The sequence below is a fragment of the Mesoplodon bidens genome (genome assembly GCF_964165515.1).
Source record: "Mesoplodon bidens genome assembly, chromosome: 7".
Lineage (NCBI taxonomy): Eukaryota > Metazoa > Chordata > Mammalia > Artiodactyla > Ziphiidae > Mesoplodon > Mesoplodon bidens.
Window position 1 is genome coordinate 45,004,412 of NC_138164.1, and position 16,561 is coordinate 45,020,972.

General features: G+C 49.8%; 1 protein-coding gene across 8 annotated transcripts in view; it reads right to left on the reverse strand.

The window, feature by feature from the left end:
• Positions 1-1,986: 1,986 nt before the first annotated feature.
• The window catches only part of NAV2 (neuron navigator 2), a 770,197-nt gene continuing 755,622 nt past the window's right edge, over positions 1,987-16,561 (reverse strand). For 7 of the 8 annotated variants that reach the window (XM_081241078.1, XM_081241077.1, XM_081241076.1 and 4 more), the window contains 5 exons: positions 16,469-16,540; positions 14,629-14,825; positions 13,588-13,706; positions 7,061-7,264; positions 1,987-5,395 (listed from right to left, as the gene is read on the reverse strand). In XM_081241078.1, coding sequence (XP_081097204.1) covers positions 5,270-5,395; positions 7,061-7,264; positions 13,588-13,706; positions 14,629-14,825; positions 16,469-16,540 — 718 coding nt within the window. In that variant the 3' untranslated portion in view covers positions 1,987-5,269. Of the gene's footprint in view, positions 5,396-7,060; positions 7,265-13,587; positions 13,707-14,628; positions 14,826-16,468; positions 16,541-16,561 lie in introns of those variants that run through there. The other variant, XM_081241079.1, reaches the window with a different exon arrangement.

Here is a 16,561-nt window from a genome sequence, read left to right on the forward strand (position 1 = left end):
GAATTCCGAGGTCTTGCCCCTCTTACATTGAATTTATTCTTAGGTATTTGATATTTTTGATGCTCTGAAATTGGTATTTTTAAATTTAAAAAAATTTAGGTGCATATAGATGTTCAATAGATTTACATGTACTCTGTATCCAGCAAAAATTTTCAACTTATTATTTCTAATCATTTATCTGTGAATTCTTTTGGATGACCTAAGTACATAATGCTATCTGTAAGAAAAGACAGTCCAATTTCTTCCTTTCCAATCTTCAGGATTTACTTCTCTTGCTTCTCTGTGCTGACTGGGGTTCTCTACTATGATGTTACCTGATGAAAGGAGGCATCTTTATCTGTCTCCTAATCTGAAAGGGAACACATTCAACATTTTACCATTAAATACATTACATATGATGCTTTCTATAGTTCTTGCATTTTTATGTTTTTTTTTTACATAAATTCTTTTTATGGTCAAGGGAGAGAATGTCTTAAGAAAATGGATTGAGAAGAAGAATATTCTTTTGTTTTTTAACATCTTTATTGGAGTATAATTGCTTTACATTGCTGTGTTTGTGCTGTACAGCAAAGTGAATCAGCTATACGTATACATGTACCCCCTCTTTCTTAGATTTCCTTCCCATTTGGTCACCACAGAGCACTGAGTAGAGTTCCCTGTGCTATACAGCAGGTTCTCGTTAGTTATCTATTTTATACATAGTAGTGTATATATGTCAATCCCAACCTCCCAATTCACCCCACCCCCCTTCCCCCTTTGGTATCTATGTTTGTTCTCTACATCTGTGCCTCTATTTCTGCTTTTCAGATAAGTTCATCTGCACCATTCTTCTAGATTTCACATATAAGAAATATTATGATATTTGTTTTTCTCTTACTTCACTCTGTATGACAGTTTCTAGGTCTATCCATGTCTCTGCAAATGGCACTATTTTGCTCCTTTTTATGGCCGAGTAATATTTCACTGTATAAATGTAGGGGTGGAATATTTGATGTGGGAAACCTTGGAAATTCAGGATATCTAGGTGCCACACCATTGTACCAGCTCCCTTTCATTTTTTTTTGACAGGCATTAAAAACTGCCTATTCTCAACGTCTGGATTCTTTACCTGCCCCCTGGCTGGGCCACTGCTGTGTGCTACATTGAGTTGGACATTTCACATCACCAGCAGTTGAGCCAGCTGGGTCGGATCAATTTCACAGTGACCCCACAGGCCTCACTTCAAACCAAGCCTTTACAGTTTTTGTCGTTCTGGTAAAAGTGAAGGTTAAGATGTGATGTCATCTCCCGCTGCCTCTGCTCTGCAGTGGATATCAGCTGCAATGCGGAACGGGGCCCCTGAGATGAGAGGCAGGATTTGGGGTTGGAATATGGGGCTGAAACTCCAATTCTCTCACCTCTTAGCTTGCAGGATCCTTGGCAAGTTTTCTCTGAGCCTGATTTTCGGTCTTTGTTTTTCCTCTCACTTGTAAAACGGGAGTAAGAATATTTACCTCCTCTGGGTCATTTTGTAGATTATATTGGAGCACTTGGGAAAGCATCTGGCAATTAGTAGGTACTCAACATTAAAAAAAAAATCTTTCCTGTGCCAAGGGGTCGACTGGGGGGTGAGGGGTGGCTGGATACTGATAGATAGAGCTTGCCTCGAAGTATGGTCTAGGACCTAGAGCGTTGGCCTCACCCAGGAGCTTCTTAGAAATTGAGAATCGCAGGTCCCACCCTGGACCTGCTGAATCAGAATCTGCAATTTCACAAGATCCCCAGTGACTCAAAGTTTGGGAGGAGCACAAAGTCCACACAGGCAATAACTGAGGCAAGGAACTGAGAAGAGGTAGGATGTCGATGACGCAGCAGCAAAGATGGGTTTGCAGATTTTGGGGGGCTCTCGCTGTGTTTCCTGTATCCAAATAAGAATGACTTCCTCCTGGCATGAAACTGAACTCTGATTAGTACGTTCTCTAGTACAGAAAAGCCAAACCACTAATCTGAATAAATAAGCATCAATTTTATTGAATCATGAATAATTTAAGACTGGTACAATCATCAGCTTTATTCTCTATGATGTGGGGCATGATCTCTGGCAGATCATTGGCAAATCCAAAAACCTCATGACGAGTGAAAATTAAATAGGGAGGGACGGCGGACGGGGAGGGAGGACGGAAACATACCGTACACAAAATACTCAATTCCTAGTTTTCTCTTTAAAAATGGCTAGAAAAAATTCATCAAAATGCAGCACTTTAATCAATTATTTACAATTTCTATGTTACAATGAAAAAATGTACATCTTATAGAACATATTTCATAAACTGCTCCACTGGAAATAACTAGATCAAAACAGCAAACCTTCCATTTTGTATCCACAAAGTTGGATTATTTTTTCCTTTTGAAGTAGATTCGGCATTATCAAATTTGAATACACAGAATTTTGAAATTTAAGCATCAACAATAAAATATGTCCCCAAGATACAACAAAGGTCTAGGCAAGTCTCGTTCCGTGTCCCCCCCACTGCCCACCCACCACCTTAAACTAAAGGGAATTCCCACCTCACTTATGGCCTGTAAAATTCTTGGCAGTTTGGAAAGAAAACTTTTGGCTTCCATTGGTAACTCAACACAAATGTTGCATAGAATTTCATACATTTTCAAAATTAGCCTAACTGTAGAAAAAGGCAAAATGGAAGCATTTCGGACAGAACCCTAAATGAGCACAAAGTCACTTTGTCAAAGGTGAGTGACACAAAAGCAAAACAGGACCAAAGTAAGAAATGTGCATATCAGACAACCCTGCTTCCGGAAACTGTAGGAAAGACCCCGAGTTGTGACTCGTACAAGGCTACACTCCTTGAAACCACCGTTCACTTGTCAGGCAGCACCAGGGACAGAGGTCTCAGCGCTGAGCCTGGACCCGGTGGGAGGGAAGTCTGTGGGACGGGGGAGAAAAGAAAGAGAAAAGAGGGTGCTATAAAAAAAAAAAAAGAAGTGTCAAAGGATATTGGCAGGTGTCTACTCACAAGGTGACCGGGAAAACTGCCCATGAGGAGAAGTCCATTGCACCTCCTCCCAAATTCACAGTATGAGTGTGTAAGGTCATCGCTGGGAGATAAATTGAGAAGGACCATTCTTCAGGTTTACCAGAAGGCTCAGGGTGTGACTGACCCCTGAGGTCACAGGCTAAATACATGCTTTAAACATTTTATGAAAAACAAAACAGAACAAGACACACTCACACACCCAGATGACTAAGGAAGGTTTAGCAGAATAGAGTCTGAGTTTACTGAGATTAAAGAAAAGAGCACGCTGAGAGGTTTCCCATTCACCTGTTAGAGGGACACATTCCCCTTTTCCTTTCAAAGAGGAAGCAAATGGTGTCATCCAATGTAATGTGACTGGTTTCAGGTCAAGCTCTTGTGGTAAGAAAATAAAAGATGTTGAGAGAGGGACCTTTGGAAATAGAAATGTAAAAAAAATGGAGTAAAAACCCTGATCATTAACAGAGACTCCCCCCATGGGGGTCCGATAAAAATAAAACAGAAACAAATGACTCAAAGATTGACCACACTCTGTAGAGAAAATACCGGTATGTTGAAGACACATACGAGCAGAGCATGGCTCAACAATGTCATGTAACATGGTAGGAACTTTTGCCTTTTCCTGAACAAGACAGATCATTGTCTAGTCAGGGCGTTAGCTGGAGACTGATAAGAATCTAAAAAAAAAAAAAAAAAAAAGATTTTTTTTTTTCTCCTTTTTCTTTTTCCCACAGTCACACATCCATACGAATGAGTCTTTTGGATGAGAAAAGTCACATTAGCTTGAATTCTTCTAGTGAGCAGATGACTTGTTAGCCCTGTTTGCTCTGATGGGGAAAACAGAAAAACAGACCCCAGGCAGGCACGACACTCATCAATGAACACGGTGAGTACAAAACCAGTTAAGGCATCGCTTTGGGAAGGTCAGCACCGAAGAGGTCAGGCAAGGCTCGTCCGCTGGAGGCCAGAGCTTCTGGAAGCGAGCAGCTGCCTCCACCTGTTGACTTGTGTGACGTCACGTTGGTTCTGGGGAAAGTGCAAGTGTTTTCCGAGGTGACCTCACACCCCACCTGAGGTCGGGGCTGGCATGCTGGAGGTGTCGACGTGTGTCCTGCAGCCTTGAGGATGAGGAGGAAAGGCAAGGTCCCGCTCACCCACACGCTGAGGACGGGGTCCTGGTCCACTGTCAAGGGCACAGCGACCCTGGCCCCAGCAGGAGGCAGCGAGTGTGCAGAACTGAGAATGGACAACTGAAAACCAAAACTCAGCAGGACCAAACCAAAAGCCAACTCCTGCGGTTCTCACGTTCACCAAAGGATGGATTCTGATCATGAGGGGAAGGAGAGGGGAAAAAAGTCTTCAAAATCAAGAGTCAGAAAGGGAGAAACTCAACCTCATTCTCAAAGGGGTGATCAGTTCGCCAAGGTAGACCAATTCCCACTGTACACAGTGTTAGCAGGAATAAGACCTGATTCATTTCTGTACGAGAAGGAGACAGACACATGCAGCTCTGCGTTGACAGCCACATCCGCTCGGCCTCGCTCTCACTTATGGAAGAACCAGAGGCTGATGGGTCTGAAAGGCGGGGGAGGAACTGGAACAGGCAAAATACCTCTCGGGTAAGGAGAGCACCATTTAAAAAACAAACCAAAGAGAAAGCACGATTTGTTTTTCGTAAGTTTTTCCTGCGATGCGGCTCTGCAGTTTGTTGAGTGTGACCAAAGCAAGGGCCCCGGCTGGCATCGGATCTCTGTGTGGCCGGTGTGGTGGAAAGGCGGCGGCGGGGTTGGAGCTGCAGGGTCTGTGCGCGGAGGAAGCCCTGCGGTCTCCGCTTTCAGCTCTGCTCTCATCTCTTCTGTCTCTGGGCCGCCGAGGGCAGGATGCTGTTTGGTTTCAGAGCTTCAAGTGGGTTGGCTTTTTTTTTTTTTTAAAACCCTTTTCATTTCAACGGTGATGGTCCTTTCCCGAGAAGTATCTTTCAGTGTCTTAGGAAGGTCACAGCAACGAGGCAAGACAATAATGGACCCAGAAGATGGTGCAGTTCTCCCTGTGAAGGAAGCGGTCCCGAGGCGGCTGGCCCGGGGTGCCTGCACCCAGGTCAAGGCTGGAGGACGAGGAGGGTCCGGGTCTTCGCGCGGCACTCACGCCGAGGCCGGGGGCTGGCTCAGGAGGGCGCCCTCAGGGTGGTGCAGAGGGGGGCGGTGGAGGGCAGGAGGGCAGGCTCCGTGGCCCGGCCGTCACAGAGTAGACTCCAGGGACGAGTCCAGGATATCGTCGTGATGGCTGTTGCTGTTGGAGTCGCTGTCATAGCTCTGGGGGCTGGAGTAGTTGGCTGCTTCCTGGAGCCTCATCAGCATGTTCATCTGGGGAAAGAGCGGAGGCTGCGACATGGCTTCCGGTCCGGCCAGCCGGCCTCGCCTGGCCTCTCCAAAGCTCACGCCACCTCCTCTAGACTCACCCTGGGGACTGTGGCCCGCAGTGGACGAGAGCATGGGCCCTCGGCCAGGCTTCCAGGGTTCAAGTCTCGGCTCCACCACTTACTAGCGGCGTGACCTTGGGCCAGTGACTTAACTGCTACACCTCAGTTTCTTCACTGGTCACATGTGAATAATTATACCTGCCCTATAACGTTACGGTGTGGATTAATACACGCAGATCACTGAAAATACAAAATCCTCTAAAAGATAATGTGTATACATTTTTTACTTGGGAGGGGCACCTTACTCAAATATAGCCCTCAGCCTGGGTGAGATGCCAGCCAAGCGCCCCAGCACCGCTGACCTCGAGGCACAGGGTTCCCCCTTCGATGAGCATCGAGCCCATCTGTAGTCCTGGCTCTAGCCAGAGGGCAGGCTGGAGTCACCTGGGCTCCAGCTCCTGTCAAGGCCTCCACGGGGAGGCAGAGGACAGCATCAGTAAAGCAGAGCCTCGGAGCACAGGGAGGCCTGGATTCCAATTCAGAAACTTTTGGGCAATTCTTATTTTTTTATTTTTTTATGGTACGCGGGCCTCTCACTGTTGTGGCCTCTCCCGTTGCACAGAACAGGCTCCAGACGCGCAGGCTCAGCGGCCATGGCTCACGGGTCCAGCCGCTCCACGGCATGTGGGATCTTCCTGGACCGGGGCACGAACCCGTGTCCCCTGCATCAGCAGGTGGACTCTCAACCACTGCGCCACCAGGGAAGCCCGATATTATTATTTTTTATCTAGCAAATCAGTTAGTCACTAGGGATAGAACAGCAAGTCAACTGTCTTTTAATCCTGCTGCATCTCTTATGAATGTGTTCTTTCATTAGGTAATGTAAGCAATATTCTTTGCAGTGTTTTTCCTTTTGCCTGAGTTGCCAAGAGAGCTCAGTGTTAAATTTATAGCATGATAATGGTCATTTAACCATGGGAGGTTCCGGTATATGTGTTTCAACCTTCTTTTAACAGGGCTTTTGATTTATTAGGTCTAATTTCGCAGTATGCCTACGTATGGGTCTTACATTGGCAGAGAGTTCTAGAATTGTAGTGGTATGATCTCTGACCCAGGTTTTTCTTAAAGGGCCTTTATTGCTTTAGCATCAGTGGAGTAAAGGTGCTCAGGCAGCGTTAAAGGCTTAACTCATGTCACTGGCCAGGGGACCCGCATTCAGGCCCCCTTGCCCTCTCCTCCATGAGTCCCTCCCGCCCTCAAACCTCTCCCTGCCTAAGCTCCTGACCATTTGGCTTGGGCTACTGGGCAAGACATGATAAAGCTGGCACTCAAACCAGAGGGCGAAGAGTGGTGTACGGACATTTAGGGAGAAAAATCAAATTCTTGAACTTTTATCTGAAAATTTTCAGAGGGGTTAAAGACACGAATGAAAAACTAAAAACAAGGAAGAAAATATTGGCAAAAATGTCCCAAATCTTGGGATAGGTCTAGCCTTCCAAAGCAAGGCTGGGGCTCAGTCACTTCCAAATTTCCGGTGTGCCTGGCATGAGGCCCAATACACTGTAAGTGCTCAGTGAATGCGGAGCTGCTCTGGAAGCCAAGAACTCACCAGCGGGTCTCCGTCAGCGTCGCTGGGGGGCATCTGCTTGCTGGTTGACCCCTCCCGAGGCATGGAGTAGCCGTCGAAGCCGACATCCTCGGGCCGGAGCTGCAGGAGGGGAGGCCACTCGTGCTGCTGAGGGCTGGCTGCCCAAGGATAGGTGTCCATCACCCACTTGGCGGGGTCCTCCCAGGGGGCCCGCCTTCCATACAGCTGGAAACAGACAAAGAAGGTACAGTTAGGAAGTGGGCCGAGACCTCTTCTGCAGGCCTTGTTTTGCAACTTTCTGAAAAACTCTCCAAGCCCAGCATTATGCTTCCCTTGATGGAGTAATTCCACTTCCAGAGGAAATCCTAAGGAAATCATCCAAGGCACGGACACCTTGATGTGCTAAGACCAAAGGCAGCATGACCTAGGGAGTAAAAGCACTGGCTTTGGAGTCAGCCTGACCTGGGTTCACACCTCAGCTCTGCCACTGACTCACTGTGTCGCCCTAAACTCTAAGCCTCGCTGATCTAACTTGAAAAACAACTCTCTGATTTGAAGTGCTTGCCAGTTTCCATGATATGAATACTCCCACCGTGGCCAATCAATTACCGACATGATGTCACTGAATGTGGAGCTGGAAAGAGGGGCTGTCATCCCACTGAGTACCCCCCGCCTCCACGGCACACAGATGGGGTGCTGGGTATCAGCAGCCCAGGCAGAGGTCACCAATGGCTCTGGCTCAATAAAACCCCATTTCTTAAAGTGAGTCTGACTCTCAAAGAGCCCCCGTGTAGAGGCAAATTGTTAAAGGGGTTCCATGTGGGAACTGGAATTTTAACTGCTTCTCCTCCCTCACGTATCTCTCAAAATTGCCCAGAACAACTAATTTGCTCTTAAAGCGGAATTATCACATAATTTTGTAAGACCAGTACCATGCCTCCAAGCTCCTTTCCTTAAGCCTGAATTACCAAATAATACGATGATTTTAGTGACTTCTTCTGGCAATTTCAAGAAATACATACACTCTTCAAAGAGCAAAAACCTAGGCTGCACCACTTCCCCAGGCGAGGCTCTGCATCTCACGTGGCTGGGTGCCTTCTCTGTATCTTTCCCCTTTAACACCACCCCTGCCGCCACACCTTACAGCTCCCTGCGTGCCAGGGATTACGAGAAGCACTTGATAAATATCTTGTTTAACCACCATGTGATTCCAAGAGGACGCATCACTACCCAAGTTTCCCAGACAAGGAGCCAGGCCCAGGGACGAGAGAAGGCAGAACTGGAATCCAAGTCTGCCCAGGTCCGTGGACCACTTAAGTCTGAGCAGATGTGGCAGGACTGGCTCACAGCCAGGACAAGATGTGCCCACCCAGGAGAGTGCCACCTGTGGCTCTGGAAGGGCACCCCCTCTGTAGGGCACCACAGGGGTACAAAGACCAAAGCCCCCTGAACCACAATGGCTGCAGAGGGGGGACTCTAGAGTGGAATTACATCTGGACCCAGCCTGTCTGTCCGTCTGCCTGTTCCCTCTGTCCTCCCAGAACTCTTACAGTTGAGAGGGGAGGGAGGGGGATGTGGGGAGAGAAGGCTGACAGTACAGGAGAGCTGAGCTCTGACTGATAAAATCACGTCTTTCCCAGGTCACAGGCTGCCTCAGCTGGAAGGAACTGGGGTCCCAGCGGCCTCATCTACCGGATGGAGAACTTACAGCTTAAAGAGAAGAGCCAGTTGTGAAAGGTTTCGGAGCAGCGCTGGAGTCGAACCCAGGACCCTGGCATCCTTGTCTGGGCCTTTCCCTTCTCCACCCCTGCTGACAGACTCCACTCTGAACCACTCGGTATCGGCAAGAGCCACATGACTCAGCCAAAAGCGGAGCAGGGAGATGCAGGCCAGGCTGTCCACTTGACGAGGACACGTCACCTGGGCTGGGCTTGCTGTCCCTCCGCTGTCTCACGATTGCCTAAGCCCCCTCCGATTGTCTCAGGGAAGTGCCTGCCCTGCCCACACTGCCCTGCCCGCCACCTCCCTTAATCCATGGCCTCCTCCTTCACTTAAGATACATAGCCTTCTACGAACTCAGCGCTTTCAGACACCAGCGCCCTTCCTGTCTAGTGCTGCAGCCCTGTCTACTGCGAAACCTTCCTTAACCTGGGGCAGCAGTGACTCCCAGGCCTGAGAGCTCAGTCTGGCATTGGAAAGGCGACTCACAGTCCGAGCAGGAAGGGATCGTGTGAAGGTTCGTGTGCGCATGGGTACGAGTCAGGGAGGAAGGGAACACAAAGCGCTTAGGGTTAGTTAGAACTGAAAAAGCCTGTTGCACGTGAGAAACATTCCTGCAACTTGTAGAAGCTTCTCCCTCCAAGGGCTTTCCCTACAGCACTCAGCTGACTTTCCCAAGCCAGATTTCACATGTGTGAGGCTGAACCAAACGTCGTTTCTGGCAGCTACTGCTTCTGTCTCCATCCTCCAGCCTGGAAGAGAAGATGCTCAGGGCTGCAGAACAACAGAGTCTAGAATTCCGAGCTCATCAAGTTCCTAGAGGGTCTGGCCCCGTGGCTTTTAAATTTTTGCTCTATTCCCCTGACCCTACTATGAGTGGTCTGAGGAACTTCGGGGCTCCACAGAGCCAGCCTGAAAAAACTCTTCTAGTCCACACTTTTCAGATTACAGATGGGAAACCCGAGGCTTAGCAGTGGGAGGTTTGCCCAGAGTCTCAGAGCAGGTTGGTTCATGTGATCAGTGGCTCCCCACTCTCCCCTTTCCACCAGGGGGACAGGGGTCTTTTGAGTGACTCTGCAGGCTTTAGACACTTTGGCAAGTGTTTACAATGAAAATTCCAAAGGGGAACAGGGCTGAGGACTAAGTCGTACGACAACTGCACACCTGGGCACACCTAACGTCGTCTGCAAGAACAGAGAATATTTTTACAAGCCTCCCCACTTGCTGCTGGACATGTCTAAGTCCAGGTGATGAATGGCTGGGTAAGTACCGTGGCAAGCAAAGGATGTGTCGTAATGCTCCTTGGTCCCCCTGCAGAGCCCTAAGGCAGCTCTGGGAAACAGCAGACAGTTGTACAGACAGACAGGACATTCACTTTCCCCAAGGCAGGAAGAGGGAGCCAAGACACTGGAAACTGAAAACTTCGCCACTGGGCACCTTCTCACTCTGTGGGATGCACATGTTTATCACACGTGAAGGCATCAAGGTACACATTCTGGAAGAGCCTACAAGCAGTTGCGCGTGCGCGCGCGCGCGCGCACACACACACTCTCTACTGGGAAAAGACTCAGGAGCCAAAACTTGCAATGATACCTGGTATCCACTAGGGGGCGATGCCACATCTCCTCCAGGCAAGGCTGTGCCTGTTGGAGGGGCCGACTGGAAGCCCCTGGTGAGATCTGAGGGCAGCAGGGTCTCTGTGCTGCCAACCACCACCGGCAGCCCTGCCAGAGCCCAATCTGGGGCTCCACCTCTTCTTAGCTTATGACCTTGGCCAAGGGCTTACCTGCTTTGAACCACGGTGTGCTCACCTCATGGCCACACCACTCCTCACAGGGTTAGGGCGGAGTAAAAGGCCTGCACAGCGCCCAGTGCCCAGTGAGCACGGGACTCAAGGTAACACGAAGGAGAGTGAGGAATTTTAAACTTTTTTTTTTTTGAATAGAAGAGTCTTTTTGTCAAATGAATTCTTATGTAGAAAGTCACGCTATGAAACACAATACTTGGTTCCCTGAGCAACCTGAGGGGTCAGGGTGGAGTAACAGGGGTCTCAGGACAGCCTGAAAAATCACGGAAGTAACCGAGGAGTCAGCTATGGGCTACGACGCTGGCTCAATCCACACCCCGCCTAGTGAACTGGGGAAGGGTCAAAATCTGTGAGCCTTGGTCTCCTCGTCTATGAGGTGCATATTGGGTGCTGAGAACTAAACGGAATCATGCCTGTCAGGCCCCTGGCACAGTGCCTGGCAGGTAGCAGCCTCTCAATAAATGTCATCAAACTTTCCTTCAAAACTAGAGACATGAAGAACACTCCAGGGTACCTCATGAATCTGCAGATTCCATGGGGTCTCCCAGGCTGCAGAATGGGATGAAGTAACAGGTTTGGGGCAGGAGGGCTCACTTTTGAGCAACTTGGTACAATGCTAACTCTGGCTGCCTCCCCTGGTTGTTTCCATGTTCTTGAAAGACTGTCCTTCAAAAGACCCCACAGCACAGGGAAGGGATGACTGTTCTCGCCTCACAGTGAACTGGTGAGTCTCCTGAGACGGTGACATGTTTCTGTTCCTTGTCCTAAATGGGCTGTTCCACAGCCACCCCCAAGTCCTTTCACCTATAGCCTCCTTGCTCTTGGTGGGAAAGAGGCCCTTGAAGATCAAGTCCATCAGCAACCTCTCCAGGACAGGCAGGGAAGATCAGACTCGACTTTCACAGCCATGCCCACAAGGTCTTCTTTCAAGCTGAGGTCCAAGGAGCAGGGCCTTAGCACTGTCCATCCTTAACGAGGACCAACGAGGGGCCTCTGCTGTGTAGCTGGAGGCTAGAGCAAAGCCTACCCCTCCTGGTTGGTGCCTCCTTGGGCACCCACGTGCTTTATTCAACAGCACCCATGACTTTTTCCAAGCACACTCTAGGTCACTCCTGTCCTGCACCAGGAGACATATTTGGGCAAAGGAGCAAAGGGGAGAAGTAAGAGGCGAGGCAGAAACAGAAGGCAACAGTGCCCCTTCCTCCCCTGCAATTCCTGTGGCTTCCATCGAGCAGCACAGATTTCTACTGCAGTCCCCGCAAGTCCCTGATGGGAAGAGAGAGAGGCTTCTGGAACGAAACAGACTCCAAGAATCTAGTAGGAGGGGCATCCCAAGAAAACAGGAGTGACTGGGTGGCTGTTTGGGTTTGCGGTCCTAACAAATCCATTTGAGTAAAGACTAAATTATGGCTACTTTACCCAGTGAATTTTTCTACCTAAAGAGAGTCCACTGACAGATCTGAAATCTTTCATTATTTTCTTTCAAAAGCCACATTCGACAAAATAGAAATGCTGCCATCAATGGGAGAAATAGCTGAAGGGCATTAAGAGGTATAAACTTCCAGCTGTGAAATAAATAAGCCATGGGGATGTAATGTACAGCAGAGGGAATATAGTCAATAATATAGTAATAACTCTGTACGGTGACAGATGGTAACTAGACTTACCAGAGTGTAATTTCGTAATGTACAAAAATATCAAATCACTATGTTGTCTGCCTGAAACTAATATACTGTATGTCAATTATAATTTTTAAAAAATGCTGCCATCAATTAATGATCTTCAGACACTGGAAACTAAGGCCGGTCAAGGGATTGCCGAATTTCTTGCTACTCTCTGTCTTCACAATCACTTATATTTGAACACGGTGGCTTGAATACGCAGTCTACATGCTCCAGTTCAATGAAATACCAGTGACCAGAGCCGCAGCACCTTCCTTTTCAAGCCCTGGTTGTCCTGAATGTCTCCGAAGACCCTCAGTGCTGCTGCATGTTACAGATACAAAGCAGCTGAACATTCGCCAGGCTCAGCTAAACGTACACAAATGTCAAACCCTGACGGAAGCCATTAAGGTGTGCCGTCACACATGTGCATGTGGGTGTGCAACACCCCCGCCCCGGGTCCTCCACCAGCATGGTGTGTCTCCCACTGTCCGGTACTGAGGAAACACAGCCCTCAGAAACCCGGCTGTTAAGCTGGTTCCTGGACTATTTGGCTGTGCGTGATGCCTGCTAATTACTCAGAGTGGTCCTGAAAGCCGACAACCTTCTCAGGCCACCTCCAGACTCAACAATAAAACTGTTACAATCTCCAACTTACTGCTAAGCTCCTAGCATTAGCCCCTGGGTTGAGTGAGAAGTGAAGGAAGGATCTGGGCTTTCCAGCTGCAGCAGGGCAGGAGGGATGGGCAGCCACGTGGGCCCAGGGTCACCTGTGAGGGGTCCTGGCGTCAGGCAGCGAGTGCCGTGGGGCTTAGGGCCAAGAACCTGAGGCCTGGATGCAAATCCCAGATTCTTCAAGTTTCACTTCCTCACCTTGGACAAGTCACTTATTCACTCTGAGCCATAATTTTCTCTTAAAAAATGGGGATAAAACCAAAAAATCTCTGCCTAACCCCAGGACAAATGCACAGCTTGAACCAAACAGCAGATGCTTTGCAAACTGTGAAGTGTCATATTCCAGTCCTTGTGCACTCACTATGCTGAGCACTCGATGGCCATGATGTCACTGAACCCTGGCAATAACTCTTTGTGGCACAGTACTATCGTTCTCTCTTCCATCGATGAGGGCACTATGGCAGAGAGAGGCTGGATGACTTGCTTAGGGTCACACAGCTAACAGTGGCAGAGCCAGGATTCGCAGCCCAGTGTCTCTTACACTGCGCTGGATGGATGGCTTCACAGGTGAGGGGTTGTCACCCCACGTCAGTCAGATTTCTGAAGAGGGAGATAAAGACAACCCTTCTCGTCACTAGAACAGTCCCTCGAACTTTGAGGAGGTCAGTGGGCAGTGTGCTTCTTACCTGGAGTCCTTCTCTGACGGCTTCCAGGAGATAGGGGATGATTGAGTAGTTCCACAGGTCGGTGAACCACACCCTGGAACCATCCACGTCGATGGGGCACGACAGGAAGAGCCGGGGGCCTGGGGACCACAGGGAACATCAGTCAGACTGAAACGGGGGGGCAGGAGAAGCCAGCCCGGGCCCCCCTCAAAGGAGGGACCCTGCATTTTCTGAGTGAGAGCAGAAATACCAACTGCCACGTGGTGGGCACAGAGCAGGACGCTTGGGCTCCCTAACCCCACCCTGGGACCGTGCTCCTCTCGGGAATCACCCCAAAGGGAGGCAAGGCTTTATACAGAAAGATGTTCATTGAGATGTTATTAGTCCTAACCTTTGCAACTGGAAGCACAGTCGATGTCCGAGAGAACAGAAACAGTTAAGGAAGTGACGGTGCACCCACATTTGATTATTTCGCAGAGTAATTATTTTGCAGAGCAATACCGAATGCTCATGAGACAATGTGAAGCGAAAATAAAAAGAACATACTGTATGTACACTATGACTGCAACTACATAAAACATGTATGGACAGGGACAGAAAAAATAAGCTCGAATTACAATGATTACATCAGGATGGTGGGATGACCAGTGATCTTTTTCTTTTCTCTGAAGCTTAAGCTTTAGGAATGTCGATAGCATTACTTTATTTATAAAGCAAAGCCAATCCCACAGGGTGGTTTCCACCTGGGGGAGCCTCGGGGTGGGGGCCCCTCTCTGAGCCCGTAGTTTCTGCACCAGCCTGGGGCTGGACACTTCTCTCTGCTGCTCATCAGCCCCAGAGCCCTGGGCAGGAGAGAAGGGCACAGACAGCCCCGGGATGTGGGTGCAGGGCGGCCCGGGGTCTGTCCAGGCTGTGCCTGTCCTTCTGTCCCCTTCTCTATCCATGTGGCCAGTGCAGCATCCAGCCCAGGGACAGCCACCCGAGGAGGCCAGGGCCCCGGGAGCAGTACTTCCCTCCCCTGCCAGCCCGCCTGTCGGCACCCACCCGGCCTCCCCTCCCCACCTATGGTGACGTCCGAGGAGCTGTGAGCCTCCAGGAAGCGGTTGAGGTGATGCCAGACCTTGGGAATCCAGTCGATGACTTTCACCAGCTCCACGTTCCGTACCCGCCCACCGATCTCCGTCTCCATGAGCTTCCGCCTCAGGAACCGGCCCAGGAAACCCTTCACGGGCTCCGTGTGGTTGGCACACAGCACCCACCTGGAAGAAGTCAGGAACACTTTTCCATGACAAGGACTATGGCCAACCTCACGAGTCAAAGCTCACTAGAGCTGGAAGGTGCATATGTTAATACTCAAACCGGACTCTTCTGGACACTGAACATATATCAATTCACAACACCTCACAGCAACCCTGTGTCATGGATATGATTGCCACCCATTTTACAGGTAGAAATTCTGAGGCACAGACAGGTTATGCAACTCGTTCAAGATCAAACAGCTAGTCAACAGAAGAGCTAAGAATAGAACCAAGACAGTCCAACTCCAGAGGCTGAGCTCTGACCACTGAGCTAACTGCCCCCTGTGCTTGTGACGGGTTCCGTGCTGGGCTGTGGGGCTGTAACAATGACTCAGACACAGTCCCTGTTCCCCAGGAGCTCACAGTCTAGCGAAGGAGGCAGATAAGAGGAACGAGAGATGATGAAACCTGGGGAGTCAAGGAAGGCTCCTCAGAGGAGGGGACATCTGAGCTGAGACCAAAGGAGAGGAATGGAGCAGCCACACGAGGCAAGGCAGGAGCAGGGGTTGGGGCGGCGGTGGGGTGCAGGGCATGCTGCAGCATCTGCAAAGGCATGAGCAGTAGTGTGGGGTGTTCGGGGAAACTGCCAGAGATTCAGTGTAACCAGAGTTTGGACTTGACCTGCCAACCTAAGGGGCCTGGATTTCATTCTGGAGGCAATGGGGAGTCATTGAAGGACTCCTTGCATGAGGATTTACAGTCAGATTTGAATTCTAGAATGTTCACTCCGGTTGCCACTGGCACAGAGGATGGCCTGCAGGGGGGCCAAGGGGCAGGCAGGCATACTGGTTAGAAAATGACTGCAACAGTGTGCTGGGAGATGATGTGGCGGTGACGGGGGAAGCAGGCGCAGAAAGGTCTTGAGGGACATTCAAGAGAAAGCGTGCATAAGACTGGGACAGCCTGGATGCAGAGGTGACCCATGATCTCAGTGACCTGGCGGGGCTGGTATTTCTCTGATAACTGCAATTCTACTTTCAACAGGGATGCCAGCAGAATGGCCATGAAAATGAGCCCGGCGGAGGGGGGGGGTCTCACCCCAGGAGACGGCTGTTCATCCTTACCTAAGGCCCCAGGCAGGGGAGCAGTATATGGAGTGAGCTGAGTGTCAGCACCGGGCAAAGGGCATTTTGCAACGGCAAGGCGAGAGGCCACACAACCTAGCATGGCAGAAGTCCCACAGCCCAGCAGTGGGGTAGCTGGGTACGGGGCTGGGGCACAGGGTTCACAGCAGCTGGAGCTCGAAGGCCACAGACCTGCTCCATGAAGATATTCATAAGCAGGGGCTTTCACTGCTCACGCCCACTTGGGACAGACAGACGTGCCATTGGTGACGTGCAGGGCTGCATGACGACAGTCCCTGCCCAGGCCTGCCCCCGGGGCACTGCTGTCCTAGGACTTAGCATCAAAGAGATCTGGGTGCAAGTCAGCCCTGCCATCGACTGGCTGTGTGACCTCACACAAACCACTTAATTCTCCCCATTTGTAAACTGCGACTGATAAATTTAACGACTTGAGGCTTTTGTGAGAATCAAATGAGTGAAGCTGGGAAAAATGCTCACAGTTCCCGGCATACAGCAGGTACTCAAAAAGTGACTCCTTACCTGAAGTTATGATGAAGCTGCAGGTTGGGGGTAGAAGAGGTAGCCTGGTTCATTGTGCCAATTATGTAAGGGCTGCGGGGGAAATGAAGGGTA